Here is a 14,582-nt window from a genome sequence, read left to right as displayed (position 1 = left end):
CCATAATGAATTAGATAATGCATTTGACTAATTTAACTAATTTGTGGCTAAATACACAAGTTCATTCTAGAACAAATATTCAGTTCTTTTTTATTTTTGGTTCTTTTTTTTCGAATTTTATTTTTTTTTTTATACAACAGGTTCTTATTAGTTATCTATTTTATACGTATTAGTGTATATATGTCAATCCCAATCTCCCAATTCATCCCACCACCACCACCCCCCTCTCCTGCTTTCCCCCCTTGGTGTCCATACATTAGTTCTCTACATCTGTGTCTCTATTTCTGCCTTGCAAACCGGTTCATCTGCACCATTTTTCTAGGTTCTAAATATATGCGAAAATATACGATATTTGTTTTTCTCTTTCTGACTTACTTCACTCTGTATGACAGTCTCTAGGTCCATCCACATCTCTACAAATAACCCAATTTCATTCCTTTTTATGGCTGAGTAATATTCCACTGTGTATATGTACCATATCTTCTTTATCCATTTGTCTGTCAATGGGCATTTAGGTTGCTTCCAGGACGTGGTTATTGTAAATAGCGCTGCAATGAATATTGGGGTGCATGTGTCTTATGGAATTATGGTTTTCTCTGGGTATATGCCCAGTAGTGGGATTGCTGGGTCGTATGGTAATTCTATTTTTAGTTTTTTAAGGAACCTCCATACTGTTCTCCTTAGTAGCTTTATCAATTAACATTCCCACCAACAATGCAATAGGGTTCACTTTTCTCCACACCCTCTCCAGCATTTGTAGTTTGTAGATTTTTTGATGATGCCCATTCTAACTGGTGTGAGGTGATACCTCATTGTAGTTTTGATTTGCATTTCTCTAATAATTAGTGATGTTGAGCAGCTTTCCATGTGCTTCTTGGCCATCTGTATGTCTTCTTTGGAGAAATGTCTATTTAGGTCTTCTGCCCATTTTTGGATTGGGTTGTTTGATTTTTTGATATTGAGCTGCATGAGCTGCTTGTAAATTTTGGAGCTTAATCCTTTGTCAGTTGCTTTATTTGCAGATATTTTCTCCCATTCTGAGGGTTGTCTTTTCGTCTTGTTTATATTTTCCTTTGCTGTGTGAAAGCTTTTAAGTTTCATTGGGTCCCACTTGTTTATTTTTGTTTTTAGTTCCATTACTCTAGGATGTGGGGCAAAAAAGATCTTGCTGTGATTTATGTCAAAGAGTGTTCCTCCTATGTTTTCTTCTAAGAGTTTTATAGTGTCTGGTCTTACATTTAAGTCTTTAATCCATTTTGAGTTTATTTTTGTGTATGGTGTTAGGGAGTGTTCTAATTTCACTCTTTTACATGTAGCTGTCCAGTTTTCTCAGCACCACTTATTGAAGAGACTGTCTTTTCTCCATTGTATATCCTTGCCTCCTTTGTCATACATTACTTGACCATAGGTGCGTGGGTTTATCTCTGGGCTTTCTATCCTGTTCCATTGATCTATATTTGTTTTTGTGCCAGTACCATATTGTCTTGAATACTGTAGCTTTTAGTATAGTCTGAAGTCAAGGAGTCTGATTCCTCCAGCTCCATTTTGTTCCCTCAAGGTTCCATTGGCTCTTCAGGGTCTTTTGTGTCCCCATATAAATTTTAAGATTTTTTTCTTCTACTTCTGTAAAAAATGGCATTGGTAATTTGATAGGGATTGCATTGAATCTGTAGATTGTTTTGGGTAGTATAGTCATTTTCACAATGTTGATTCTTCCAATCCAAGAACATGGTATATCTCTCCATCTGTTGGTATCATCTTTAATTTCTTTCATCAGTGTCTTATAGTTTTCTACAAACAGGTCTTTTGCCTCCTTAGGTAGGTTTATTCCTAGGTATTTTATTCTTTTTGTTGCAATGGTAAATGGGAGTGTTTCCTTAATTTCTTTTGCAGATTTTTCATCATTAGTGTATAGGAATGCAAGAGATTTCTGTGCATTAATTTTGTATCCTGCAACATTACCAAATTCATTGATTAGCTCTAGTAGTTTTCTGGTGGCATCTTTAGGATTATCTATGTATAGTATCATGTCATCTACAGGCAGTGACAGTTTTACTTCTCTTTTCCAATTTGTATTCCTTTTATTTCTTTTTCTTCTCTGATTGCCGAGGCTAGGACTTCCGAAACTATGTAGAATGATTGTGACGAGAGTGGATATCCTTGTCTCGTTCCTGATCTTAGAGGAAATGCTTTCAGTTTTTCACCATTGAGAATGATGTTTGCTGTGGGTTTGTCGTATATGACCTTTATTATGTTGAGGTAGGTTCCCTCTATGCCCACTGTCTGGAGAGTTTTTATTGTAAATCGGTGTTGAATTTTGTCAAAAGCTTTTTCTGCATCTATTGAGATGATCATATGGTTTTTATTCTTCAATTTGTTAATAGGGTGTATCACATTGATTGATTTGTGTATATTGAAGAATCCTTGCATACCTGGGATAAATCTCACTTGATCGTGGTGTATGATCCTTTTAATGTGCTGTTGGATTCTGTTTGCTAGTATTTTATTGAGGATTTTTGCATCTATATTCATCAGTGATATTGGTCTGTAGTTTTCTCTTTTCGTAGTATCTTTGTCTGGTTTTGGTATCAGGGTGATGGTGGCCTCGTAGAATAAGTTTGCGAGTGTTCCTTCCTCTGCAACTTTTTGGAAGAGCTTGAGAAAGATGAGTCTTAGCTCTTCTCTAAATGTTTGATAGAATTCACATGTGAAGCCATCTGGTCCTGGACTTTTGTTTGTTGGAAGATTTTTAATCACAGTTTCAATTTCATTACTTGTGATTGGTCTGCTCATATTTTCTGTTTCTTCCTGGTTCAGTCTTGGAAGGTTATATCTTTCTAAGAATTTGTCCATTTCTTCCAGGTTGTCCATTTTATTGGCATACAGTTGCTTGCAGTAGTCTCTTAGGATGCTTTGTATTTCTGTGGTGTCCATTGTAACTTCTCCTTTTTCATTTCTAATTTTACTGATCTGAGTCCTCTCCCCCTTTTTCTTGATGAGTCTCGCTAAAGGTTTATCAATTTTGTTTATCTTCTCAAAGAACCAGCTTTTAATTTTATTGATCTTTGCTATTGTTTTGTTTCTATTTCATTTATTTCTGCTCTGATCTTTATGATTTCTTTCCCTCTATTAACTTTGGGTTTTGATTATTGTTCTTTCTCTAGTTCCTTTAGGTGTAAGATTAGATTGTTTATTCGAGATTTTTCTTTTTTCTTGAGTTAGGATTGTATTGCTATAAACTTCCCTCTTAGAACTGCTTTTGCTGCATCCCACAGATTTTGGATCATTGTGTTTTCATTGTCATTTTTCTCTAGGTATTTTTTCATTTCCTCTTTGATTTCTTCAGTGGTCTCTTCATTATTTAGCAACGTATTGTTTAGCCTCCAAGTGTTTGTGTTTTTTACGTTTTTTTCCCCCTGTAATTTATTTCTAATCTCATAGCGTTGTGCTCAGAAAAGGTTCTTGATATGGTTTCAATTTTCTTAAATTTACCAAGGCTTGCTTTGTGACCCAAGATGTGATCTATCCTGGAGAATGTTCCACGTGCAATTGAGAAGAAAATGTAATCTGCTGTTTTCGGATGGAATGTCTTATAAATATCAATTAAATCTATCTGGTCTATTGTGTCATTTAAAGCTTGTGTTTCCTTATTAATTTTCTGTTTGGATGATCTGTCCATTGGTGTAAGTGAGGTGTTAAAGTCCCCCACTATGATTGTGCTGTCGATTTCCTCTTTTATAGCTGTTAGCAGTTGCCTTATGTATTGAGGTGTTCCTATATTGGGTGCATATATATTTATAAATGTTATATCTTCTTCTTGGATTGATCCCTTGATCATTATGTAGTGTCCTTCCTTGTCTCTTGTAACATTCTTTATTTTAAAGTCTATTTTATCTGATATGAGTATTACTACCCAGATTTCTTTTGATTTCCATTTGCATGGAATATCTTTTTCCATCCCCTCACTAGCAGTCTGTATGTGTCCTTAGGTCTGAAGTGGGTCTCTTGTAGACAGCGTATGGATGAGTGTTGTTTTTGTATCCATTCAGTAAGCCTGTGTCTTTTGATTGGAGTATTTAATCCATTCACATTTAAGGTGATTATCGATATGTATCTTTCTATTACCATTTTCTTAATTGTTTTGGGTTTGTTTTTGTAGGTCCTTTTCTCCTCTTGTGTTTCCCACTTAAAGAAGTTCCTTCTGGGAAGTACTTATCTGTGTGCATGTGTGCACTTATTTATCTAAGTGCTAAACTTGTTGTAGAGCTGGTTTGGTGGTGCTGAATTCTCTTAGCTTTTGCTTGTCTGTAAAGCTTTTGATTTCTCCGTTGAATCCAAATAAGATCCTTGCCAGGTAGAGTAATCTTGGTTGTAGGTTCTTCCCTTTCATCACTTGAAATATATTGTGCCACTCCATTCTGGCTTGCAGAGTTTCTGCTGAGAAACTGGCTGCTAACTTTATGAGACTTCCCTTGTATGTTTGTCAATTTTCCCTTGTTGCTTTTAATAATTTTTCTTTGTCTTTAATTTTTGTCAGTTTGATTACTATATGTCTCTGCATGTTTCTCTTTGGGTTTATCCTGCTTGGGACTCTCTGTGATTCCTGGACTTGGGTGGTCTTTCCTTTCCCATGTTAGGGAAGTTTTCAACTATAATCTCTTCAAATATTTTCTCAGGTCCTTTCTCTCTCTCTTCTCCTTCTGGGACCCCTAAAATGTGAATGTTGGTGTGTTTAATGTTGTCCCAGAGGTCTCTTAGGCAGTCCTCATTTCTTTTCATTCTTCTTTCTTTATTCTGTTGTGCAGCAGTGAATTCCACCATTCTGTCTTCCAGGTTACTTACCCATTCTTCTGCCTCAGTTATTCTACTATTGATTCCTTCTAGTGTATTTTTCATTTCAGTTATTGTATTGTTCATCTCTGTTGGTTTGTTCTTTAATTCCTCTAGGTGTTTGTTCTTTAATTCTTCTACATCTTTGTTAAACATTTCTTGTATCTTCTCAATCTTTGCTTCCATTCTTTTTCCAAGGTCTTGGATCATCTTCACTATCATTATTCTGAATTCTTTTTCTGGAAGGTTGCATACCTCCACTTCATTTAATTGTTTTTCTGGGGTTTTATCTTGTTCCGTCATCTGGTACATAGCGGTCTGCCTTTTCATTTTGTTTATCTTTCTGAAAATGTGATTTTCGTTCCACAGGCTGCAGGATTTTAGTTCGTCTTGCTTCTGCCATCTGCCCTCTGGCGGATGAGGCTATCTAAGAGGCTTGTGCAAGCTTCCTGATGGGAGGGACTGGTGGAGGGTAGAGCTGGGTGTTGCTCTGGTGGGCAGAGATCTGTAAAACTTTAATCCATTTGTCTGCTGATGGGTGGGGCTGAGTTCCCTCCCTGTTGGTTGTTTGGCCTGAGGCAATCTAGCACTGGAGCCTACAGGCCCTTTGGTGGGGCCAATGGTGGACTCCAGGAGGACACACACAAATAAGTACTTCCCAGAACTTCTGCTGCCAGTGTCCTTGTCCCTGCAGTGACTCACAGCCACCCCCTGCCTCTGCAGGAGACCCTCCAACACTAGGTCTGGTTCAGTCTCCTATGGGGTCACTGCTCCTTCCCCTTGGGTCCTGATGTGCACACTACTTTGTGTGTGTCTTCCAAGAGTGGAGTCTCTGTTTCCCCCAGTCTTGTCAAAGTCCTGCAATCAAATCCCACTAGCCTTCAAAGTCTGATTCTCTGGGAATTCCTCCTCCCATTGCTGGACCCCCAGGTTGGGAAGCCTGACGTGGGGCTCAGAACCTTCATTCCAGTAGGTGGACTTCTGTGGTATAAGTGTTCTCCAGTTTGTGAGTCACCCACCCAGCAGTTATGGGATTTGATTTTATTGTGATTGCACCCCTCGTACCATCTCATTGTGGCTTCTCCTTTTTCTTTGAATGTGGGGTATTTTTTGGTGAGTTCCAGTGTCTTCCTGTCAATGATTGTTCAGCAGTTAGTTGTGATTCCGGTGCTCTCACAAGAGGGAGTGAGCTCACATACTTCTACTCCACCATCTTGAACCAATCCCCCAAATATTCAGTTCTTATTATTCAGTTCTTACTATGGATCATGCACTGTCCTAGGAATTCGAAACAGAGCAAAGAACAAACACAAAATTTTTGCCCTCTTGGAGCTAACATCCTAGTTTTGTTTCTACTCCAAAAAAATTTCATACTTAATTTCAAAAAGCCTTTGAGCTGCAGAGAAATTCAACAATAACTTCTGTGTATAAAGTAAGCACAAAGATTGCATTGTGGTTTGGGATTACCAAGAGGTTCCTTGAGGGGCAGGGTGTTTCTGCCTCCATATAATCTAATCCTTCAGTATCTATTCCCAAACCACCTCCAAATAAAGAGAATCAAAGAAGCAGGTGGAGGAGGATGCTCTGTAATTGCAGCTTCAAGATGTCTCTCCTCCAACCCCTCCCTCCATTCCAGTAAGACTGTTTTCTTTGGTTCTTCCTATGTAGAAAATCTGGAACACTGACTGAACAATGATGACCTGAAGAACTTGCCCCTGTTTCAAGATTTGTTCCTTCCCTCTAATTGGTTGCAGGACACCTTTATTTTAAATGAGCTCTCACATACTGGGTTGTCAGCACAACCCACTCACAATTGAGTATCCTACATTTTTTATAGTATCCCTCCAGCTCTCTGTACTTGTATGTGTTTGTGTGTGTATAAATATCTATATCTATCTATATAGATAGATAGATAGATATAGATATTTTAACCCAAAGAGGTTAAAATTCATCATTAAAAAGATGAACACGTCTGAAAACTCCAATTCGAAAAGATACATGCATCCCAATGTTCACAGCAGCACTGTTTACAATAGCCAAGACGTGGAAGCAACTAAATGTCCATTGACAGATGAATTGATAAAGAAGATGTATATATATATATACAATGGAATATTACTCAGCCGTAAAAAGGAATGAAATAATGCCATTTGCAATAACATGGATGGACCTGGAGATTATCATACTAAATGAGGTAATTCTGACAGAGAAAGACAAATATCATATGATATCACTTACATGTGGAATGTATGTATCTAAAAAAATGATACAAATGAACTTATTTACAAAACAGAAATAGACTCACAGACATAGAAAACAAACTTATGGGTACCAAAGGGGAAAGTGGGGGAGGGATAAATTAGGAGTTTGGGAATAACAGATACACACAACTACATATAAAATAGACAAACAACGAGGACCTGCTATATATCACAGGGAACTATATTCAATATCTTATAATAACTATAATGGAAAAGAATCTGAAAAAGTATATATATATATATATATATATATATATATATATATATATATATACACACACACACACACACACATACACACTTTGCTGTACACCTGAAACTAACACATTATAAATCAACTGTACTTCAATAAAAATAATTTTTTTTTTAAATAGATGAACATGTCTGACAAGCCTGGATAGCTTTTCTACTGAATAGACCACATTTTTGTAATACACGGGCCCTATCCTTGACTCTGAAACTCCTTTTAATGTGTCTAGCCTTGTTATGCCACTCTTCTGGGTATGAGAACAGCAAGGGTAATGGTACCAGAAACTCAACTGAATGTTGGTGGTGTGACCACAGTAAACAACATAACATGGTGAGGAAAGACTTTCTTCTCTCCAGCTCAGCAAACCCCTCCACACATGCAAACACTGACCTCAAGAAAAGATGGTACTACCAGTGAACACTAAGTAGACAGGGACGTCAGCAGACATTAGGAAACCACCTGACGTAAAGGTGGCACTATGTGGCACTGGTTTGAGTCCTCTGGTTCTCCTTCTGCAAGGTCCTAGGAACCAGATGTGGTACTTTAGATGATGCCTCAGGAACAGAGAAACTGCTCCCTTGGCTGTGAATGCTGCAGCTTTCACGAGTGGTACAACAGGATGTGGAGAGAGTCCCCAGCTTGACAGGGAGGTGATCCAATCCAAAGCATTGGCTTAAGATTATACCTGGGCATGCTTCAGATTCAAGGAGCCGCACCTGGGCTCTGGACACCAATGAAAGTGAGGTCAGATTGGGGCTGAACTATGGGTGAGCCCCCTCAGGATTTGGAATGCTCTATGAGGGCTGTCCCTGGGGCAGAGAGAGGACATACGTTGAGTGGTAAGGTGGGAGGACAGTCACATTAATTTTTATTTTAAAAAGAATTATTGTGACCTTTGTTTGTGCTCCAAGCTGATGAAGTAGTGCATTTATGCTACATGAAATAGCTCTTATTGAAAAATATGTATTTTTTTCATGTGCTCTCAGTAAAGCATTCAACAATGCTGCAGAGAATCACACACACAAGCATGCATATACAGATTATATATATATAATATACAGACTACATATATATACAGACTATATATATAATTATATATAAATTATATATATTTTTATATATATATAAAATTGTATTTATAAATAATGTTTTCAGGAACTTAAGTTAGGAACATAGAATATATACAAGTATTTACATGCAGAATTTGACTACACTGAAATTTGACTACTACTACTCTGAAATTTACTTTAAGCTATTTAAAGGAGTAAATTTATACCACACAATTAATAGAATTTCTTTCTAATTTAAGCCAAAGAGGCCATAGAGCAATTATACTAATTCCATTTCTGTAAAAATTCTTCTAAATTATAAATCCAAGAGCCACTCCCAAAGGAGTCTTATTTTAGATTTAAACTGCTCAAGACAGGTCATTACAAACAAAAAACAAAAAAACAGCAATGTGCAGAAAAAATTTTTTTCTTTCAAAAATATTTTTAAAATATTTAAATCATCTAGATTTTAATTCATAATTTTAAATATATACATTTAAAATTAGCAAAGCATACTCTAATAATTTGAAAGATTTCTAAGAAAATATATAATTTTTCTCTTAAAGTTCCCAAATGTTGGGGATTTTTCTGTTCTTTCATTATTATTCAACTCAAAGGAATAAATCCTGTTTGAAATATGACTCTGATCAAGAAAGACAAGGAAAGACTGAGGAAATTTTTACACATCGGGAGAGACTAAGTAGATTTGAAGACGGAATGCTATGTGGGATTCTCGATTGGATTCTGTGACCAAGAAAAAGGACATGAATGGGAAAATTGTTGGGATTCAAATACCATCTATAGTTTAGTTAATAGCATTTTGCCAATATTAATTTCTTGGTTTTGATCATTGTACTATGTTTATGTAATATGTTAACATTAGGGGGCTTTTCGGCCGGAACCACCATCTTCCAGTAATTCGCCAAAATGACCAACACAAAGGGAAAGAGGAGGGGCACCCGCTACATGTTCTCGAGGCCTTTTAGAAAACATGGAGTTGTTCCTTTGGCCACATACATGCGAATCTACAAGAAAGGTGATATTGTAGATATCAAAGGAATGGGCACTGTTCAAAAAGGAATGCCCCACAAATGTTACCATGGCAAAACTGGGAGAGTCTACAATGTTACCCAGCATGCTGTTGGCATCATTGTAAACAAACAAGTTAAGGGCAAGATTCTTGCCAAGAGAATTAATGTGCGTATCGAGCATATTAAGCACTCTAAGAGCCGAGATAGCTTCCTGAAACGGGTGAAGGAAAATGATCAGAAAAAGAAGGAAGCCAAAGAGAAAGGTACTTGGGTTCAGCTGAAGCGCCAGCCTGCTCCACCCAGAGAAGCACACTTCGTGAGAACCAATGGAAAGGAGCCTGAACTGTTGGAACCCATTCCCTATGAATTCATGGCATGATGGGTGTAAAGAAAATAAAAGACCCGGACTGTGTAAAAAAAAAAAAAAAAAAAAAACGTTAGGGGAAGCTGGGTGAAGGGTATATAGGAATTCTCTATATTATTTTTGCAAATTTTCTGTAAGTCTAAAATGATTCCAAATTAACAGTGTAAACCAAATCCTTGGGCAGAAATGTCCTTTGTTTCCTTATGCAATTGGGTGGTTTTTAGCTGTGAGTGAAATATCCCTCTGCAGCATGCCTGAGGGAAGATCTTGTGATAATGAGAAAACTAATTCCTCACCACCTTCGGAACACTGATTTGGTGGCATCTTTTGCATAAATAAAAATATATTTTTTATCTTAATAAACAAAACATTTAAAAATTCAGCAACTAATGACTTCTAAAAACTGTGCTAATAATAATGATGATTGAAACTACTACATCGCAGGCTGTATCCTCTGCATTGTTATGTTAAGCTATAATTACCATGTTTTTTCTCCAGTCATTTTTCATTTTAAAATTTTAAGTAAAAAGTGCTTTCACAGATTGCATTCCACAGTGTTCTTTGGGACCTAGTCATAACACCATAAAGTACAGCAGAATCAGGAAATGTAGGCTAAAGGGGCCCTACCTAAGAGGGTTTGCTAAAGAAATGACTAATGGATTTCAGTATGAAACAGTTTCATTTTAAGTTTATCCCAAGAGCATTAGCTCCGAGGGCTACGTTATTGGGACGTTTAAATTCAGTCTGCTTTCATTGTGAATTGAATGCAAAGGCCATAATTAAGGCCTGTTTTCAGATTCCTAAATTTTAGCTTCTCTAAATTATCTTTGGTCGGCCAACACACCCTTAAAAGGATGAGATATACTATCAAAGAATTAGGATTGCCTTTATGGTAGAAAGTAAGCAACTTTGTTATTTTAAGGTCACAATATATCTATCACGCCTTACCCAAGTCAACTCTCCTTCTGGCCTTCCTCGTGACATAGTTCTCCGTTTCTGACTCTCACTTGGCTTAAATTTTCTCATAGCAGCAGGCTCAAAGGAAAAGCAAACATAGTACTTAGAAGTGCACCTATGTGTATAGTCATCCACCAGTAGACAAACTAATAAGACTTAGTTCAGCAGATTGGCTAGTTTTTAACTCAAAAGATAAAGAGGACTACTGCAGGAGAAGGAAAACTTGAAAGTCTAAAAGTATAAGCTTCTGTTCACAGATGAGGGTAGGAGTAGGAGACTCAGAACCTGGGGAAGAGGGAGAGAAGGCAGCAGAGGCACTAATGCAAACTTACCTGCTTACAACTGGCTGGAAGAAAGCCTTCTAAGACTCCATCTCAAAGGTGATGATGGCGCTTCTCTGAAGCAGTCAGGATGCCACCAAGTTGTGCTGTGTAGAGAGGAAAAAACAAATTCACAGCTGTGAATTGTCTTGTTCCAGATCTCAGCCAATGCAAATCACAAGATGCTACCTAAAATATTAACACAATTTACTTGGACCTCTGAGCTCAAATAAAAATAAATGCCAAGGAACACTGTCATAAAGTCAATAAATGCTGACTAATGGCTATTGTTGAAGGGAAAAAATAGCTTTGAAGTTGTTTTGAAACCACAAATATCCCATCAAAGGTTACAATACAGTGTATGTATTGCCAAGGTAATCTTCTCCCCACTAGAATAACAGAATCAGACAAAAATAAAATGTTAGAAAAAAACACGAAGAAATTAGACAGTTGATCTATTACAAACTTTATTTTAGAGCTTTGGGTAGTAGAGGTAAACTAATGCCTCTAGCCTTTTGAAAGCATCTTTTCCCTACACTTTGCCAGTCCCTCCAGGAAACTTCTTGTCAGTCTTTGTGCCACTGTTTGCATCTCCAGCTGGCTTTCCAATTTCTTGAAACTACTTGGAAGAAACCATTACACCTTCTCAGAATGAAAATTTTAATTGGTATAAACAAAATGGTCATATGATTTCAACACCTTCCCTTTCCACAGTGCTTTTACCAAAACTATTTAACTGATTATCCTTCTAAGGATTTGGCCCAAACATAATCAGAGCTTCTTTGTTGGAACAATTTGCCACCTTTAAAAAAATAAGTTGGCAGGAGTGGCTTGCTTTCATGTTATCTTATTTGTATTGGATTTTTTTTTCATGGATAATACTTTTGGAGTCAAACTCAGTCCTATGCACCTGTGACACTGAACCCAGGGTTCCCACCACTCCAGGCACGAATGGCTGCCTAGGTATGTGACCTGTGTAGTCACACAAGGCCCCACGTTCATAAGTGCCCTGGGCTTGGTTTAATGGTCTGCTGTCACCATTTGAAAATTCTTAATAATTTTTTGAGCAGGGACCCTGCATTTTCATTCTGCACTGGGTCCTGCAAATTATGTACTTGGCTCGAGGTAACACCTTAATTAAACAAATCCCTGCCAGAAGACCCTGCTCTATAGCCTGCCTAAGTCCCCAGAATTCCTACCAGGTTAGGCCTGATCCTGAAGATACTAAGAGAGTCATTTTTTCAGAATATTAGTACAGATTTGCTTCTTAGCTGGAGGCAACTGTAAAAGGACCAGGTAAGCAATGGGAGGAGGAGGAAGGGTATATAAGAAGGAAGGTGTAGGAAAACTCTTGGAAAATGTTTTTAAGATAGACACAGCATTTGGGGGGTTTCTAAATGACAGAAGTGAATTCTAAATATCACTCTCTATGAACATATACGATAATCAGAGTCAGTTAGTACTGAAAAAGCAAATAAACAATTTTAACTTGATGATCATAACTTAAAAATTAGAAGGGACTTTAGAAATCATTTAGTTAAACCTTTTCATATTTCTGTTTCATCAGGAATGTGAAGACGATAAAGCCCACCAGCTCACATATAGTTAGGATTTCAGCAGTGATGAAAATCTAGGTGTTCTGGTTCCCAACCCAGGGTGCTATCAAGCACATCACTCAGCCTCTGAAAAAGTAAATGCCCTTCATAAAGCTGGTCCAACACAGAAACAGTTGTGATGTTGCTAAGAATGGGCCCAAGGTATCACCCACGCCTTTACAAAGTCTCCTCCCGTATAAAGTACTCAAGAGCTTGTGTGAATTCTGTGAACACCAAAGCCAGATTCTGCCTGGCTGGTCTTGAGAGTGGTGTCATTGTGGATTTACACTATTACAATGGGGTTGAGGTACGATAGTGTGGACAGTTTTAAAGTATATTTTTCAAAGTATTTTTCATACAGAGTGTATACTGTGGTTCTCACTATATATATAGCCTTGTATTTTTGACTTGTTTAAATATTGCCAGTTCTGAATAGTGGTTCTGTCTTTATTTGTAAGCAAATGTGGCATGTGATGCCCCAAAAAACACATTTTTCCTTTCCAGACACTTTTCGTATTTATTATTGGTGTTATGGGGGTGGGGGGTGGGCATCGGCTGTATGTGAAATTTAAGAACAAAGAAAGAGTTCAGTTCTGGTTTTGTGGTGAAGTTAGAGCTCCCTCCAGTGATCTGTCCGGCTGACTGAACTTCAAAACACCCTTCCTTTCCAACTGTTCCTCAGTGCATACAAATAAATCTAAGCTTTAGCGTTTTTAATGCAGACTTTTTCCCTTTTAAAAATTAAACTCAGCTGGTAAATACATTAATATTGATTTCTCCTAAAATCTTGTTAAATATCTGTATTCATTTTTCCTCTAGTAGAACATTTAGAGGGTAGAATCAATAAAATAAGACATGGTCAAGGAATTTTGGCAGAGAGTCTGTTCATGTATTGTTATTATTTATAAACTTTTATGACTCTGCAGGTGAGAGTGAACTTTTGCAGTCATTAGCAAACAAAGGAATTGGATAGGATAAGTGCCCTACCATTCACACTGGGGTTATTTATATTTCAGAGGCTTTTTAAATGAACCGAAATAACATTTTAGATTTATCACAGCCACCTTTAGCATTCCTCTAATAAACTGTCTTCTATTTACTGGCTTCTACAAGCCAAGCATAACGTTGTCCATATCAGTGATGCCATATAACTCGATCAACTACAGGTAGTATCCAAAGGGATACAAGAATAATTCATGAAACTAACTAAGGGCCAAGTGGCTATTAAATCAACTTTGTCTGGGAAAATTAGTTATGATTTTCATTTATTTTCATTTTGGATGATCTGTCCATTGGTGAAAGTAGGGTGTTAAAGTCCCCCACTATTATTGTGTTACTGTCGATTTCCCCTTTTATGGGTGTTAGCATTTGCCTTATGTATTGAGGTGCTCCTGTTGGATGCATAAATATTTACAATTGTTATATCTTCTTCTTAGATGGATCCCTTCATCATTATGTAGTGTCCTTCTTTGTCTCTTAAAATAATCTTTATTTTAAAGTCTATATTATCTGATATGAAAATTGCTACTCCAGCTTTCTTTTGATTTCCATTTGCATGGAATATCTTCTTCCATCCCCTCACTTTCAGTCTGTATGTGTCCCTAGGTCCAAAGTGGGTCTCTTGTAGACAGCATATATATGGGTCTTGTTTTTGTATCCATTCAGCCAGTCTATGTCTTTTGGTTGGAGCATTTAATCCATTTACATTTAAGGTAATTATAGATATGTATGTTCCTATTACCATTTTCTTAATTGTTTTGGGTTTGTTATTGTATGTCTTTTCCTTCTCTTGTGTTTCCTGCCTAGAAAAGGTCCTTTAGCATCTGTTGTAAAGCTGGTTTTGTGGTGCTGAATTCTCTTAGCTTCTCCTTGTCTGTAAAGGTTTTAATTTCTCTATCAAACCTGATTGAGATCCTTGCTGGGTA

At 37.2% G+C, this 14,582-nt stretch overlaps 1 protein-coding gene and 1 long non-coding RNA gene across 2 annotated transcripts in view; one reads left to right on the top strand and one right to left on the bottom strand.

Moving 5' to 3' along the window:
- The window catches only part of LOC137768669 (uncharacterized), a 161,608-nt gene that overhangs the window by 72,032 nt on the left and 74,994 nt on the right, over positions 1-14,582 (bottom strand). The window contains exon 2 of the long non-coding RNA XR_011074775.1: positions 11,075-11,169. This is a non-coding gene — a long non-coding RNA (uncharacterized lncRNA). The remainder of the gene's footprint in view (positions 1-11,074; positions 11,170-14,582) is intronic.
- On the top strand, positions 9,293-9,838 carry LOC137768511 (large ribosomal subunit protein eL21). Its single transcript, XM_068550050.1, has one exon. The coding sequence runs from the start codon at positions 9,318-9,320 to the stop codon at positions 9,798-9,800; it is 483 nt and encodes a 160-aa protein (XP_068406151.1). The 5' UTR covers positions 9,293-9,317; the 3' UTR covers positions 9,801-9,838.

Source organism: Eschrichtius robustus, chromosome 8 (genome assembly GCF_028021215.1).
Source record: "Eschrichtius robustus isolate mEscRob2 chromosome 8, mEscRob2.pri, whole genome shotgun sequence".
NCBI lineage: Eukaryota > Metazoa > Chordata > Mammalia > Artiodactyla > Eschrichtiidae > Eschrichtius > Eschrichtius robustus.
This window is presented reverse-complemented; position numbering and strand designations above follow the sequence as displayed.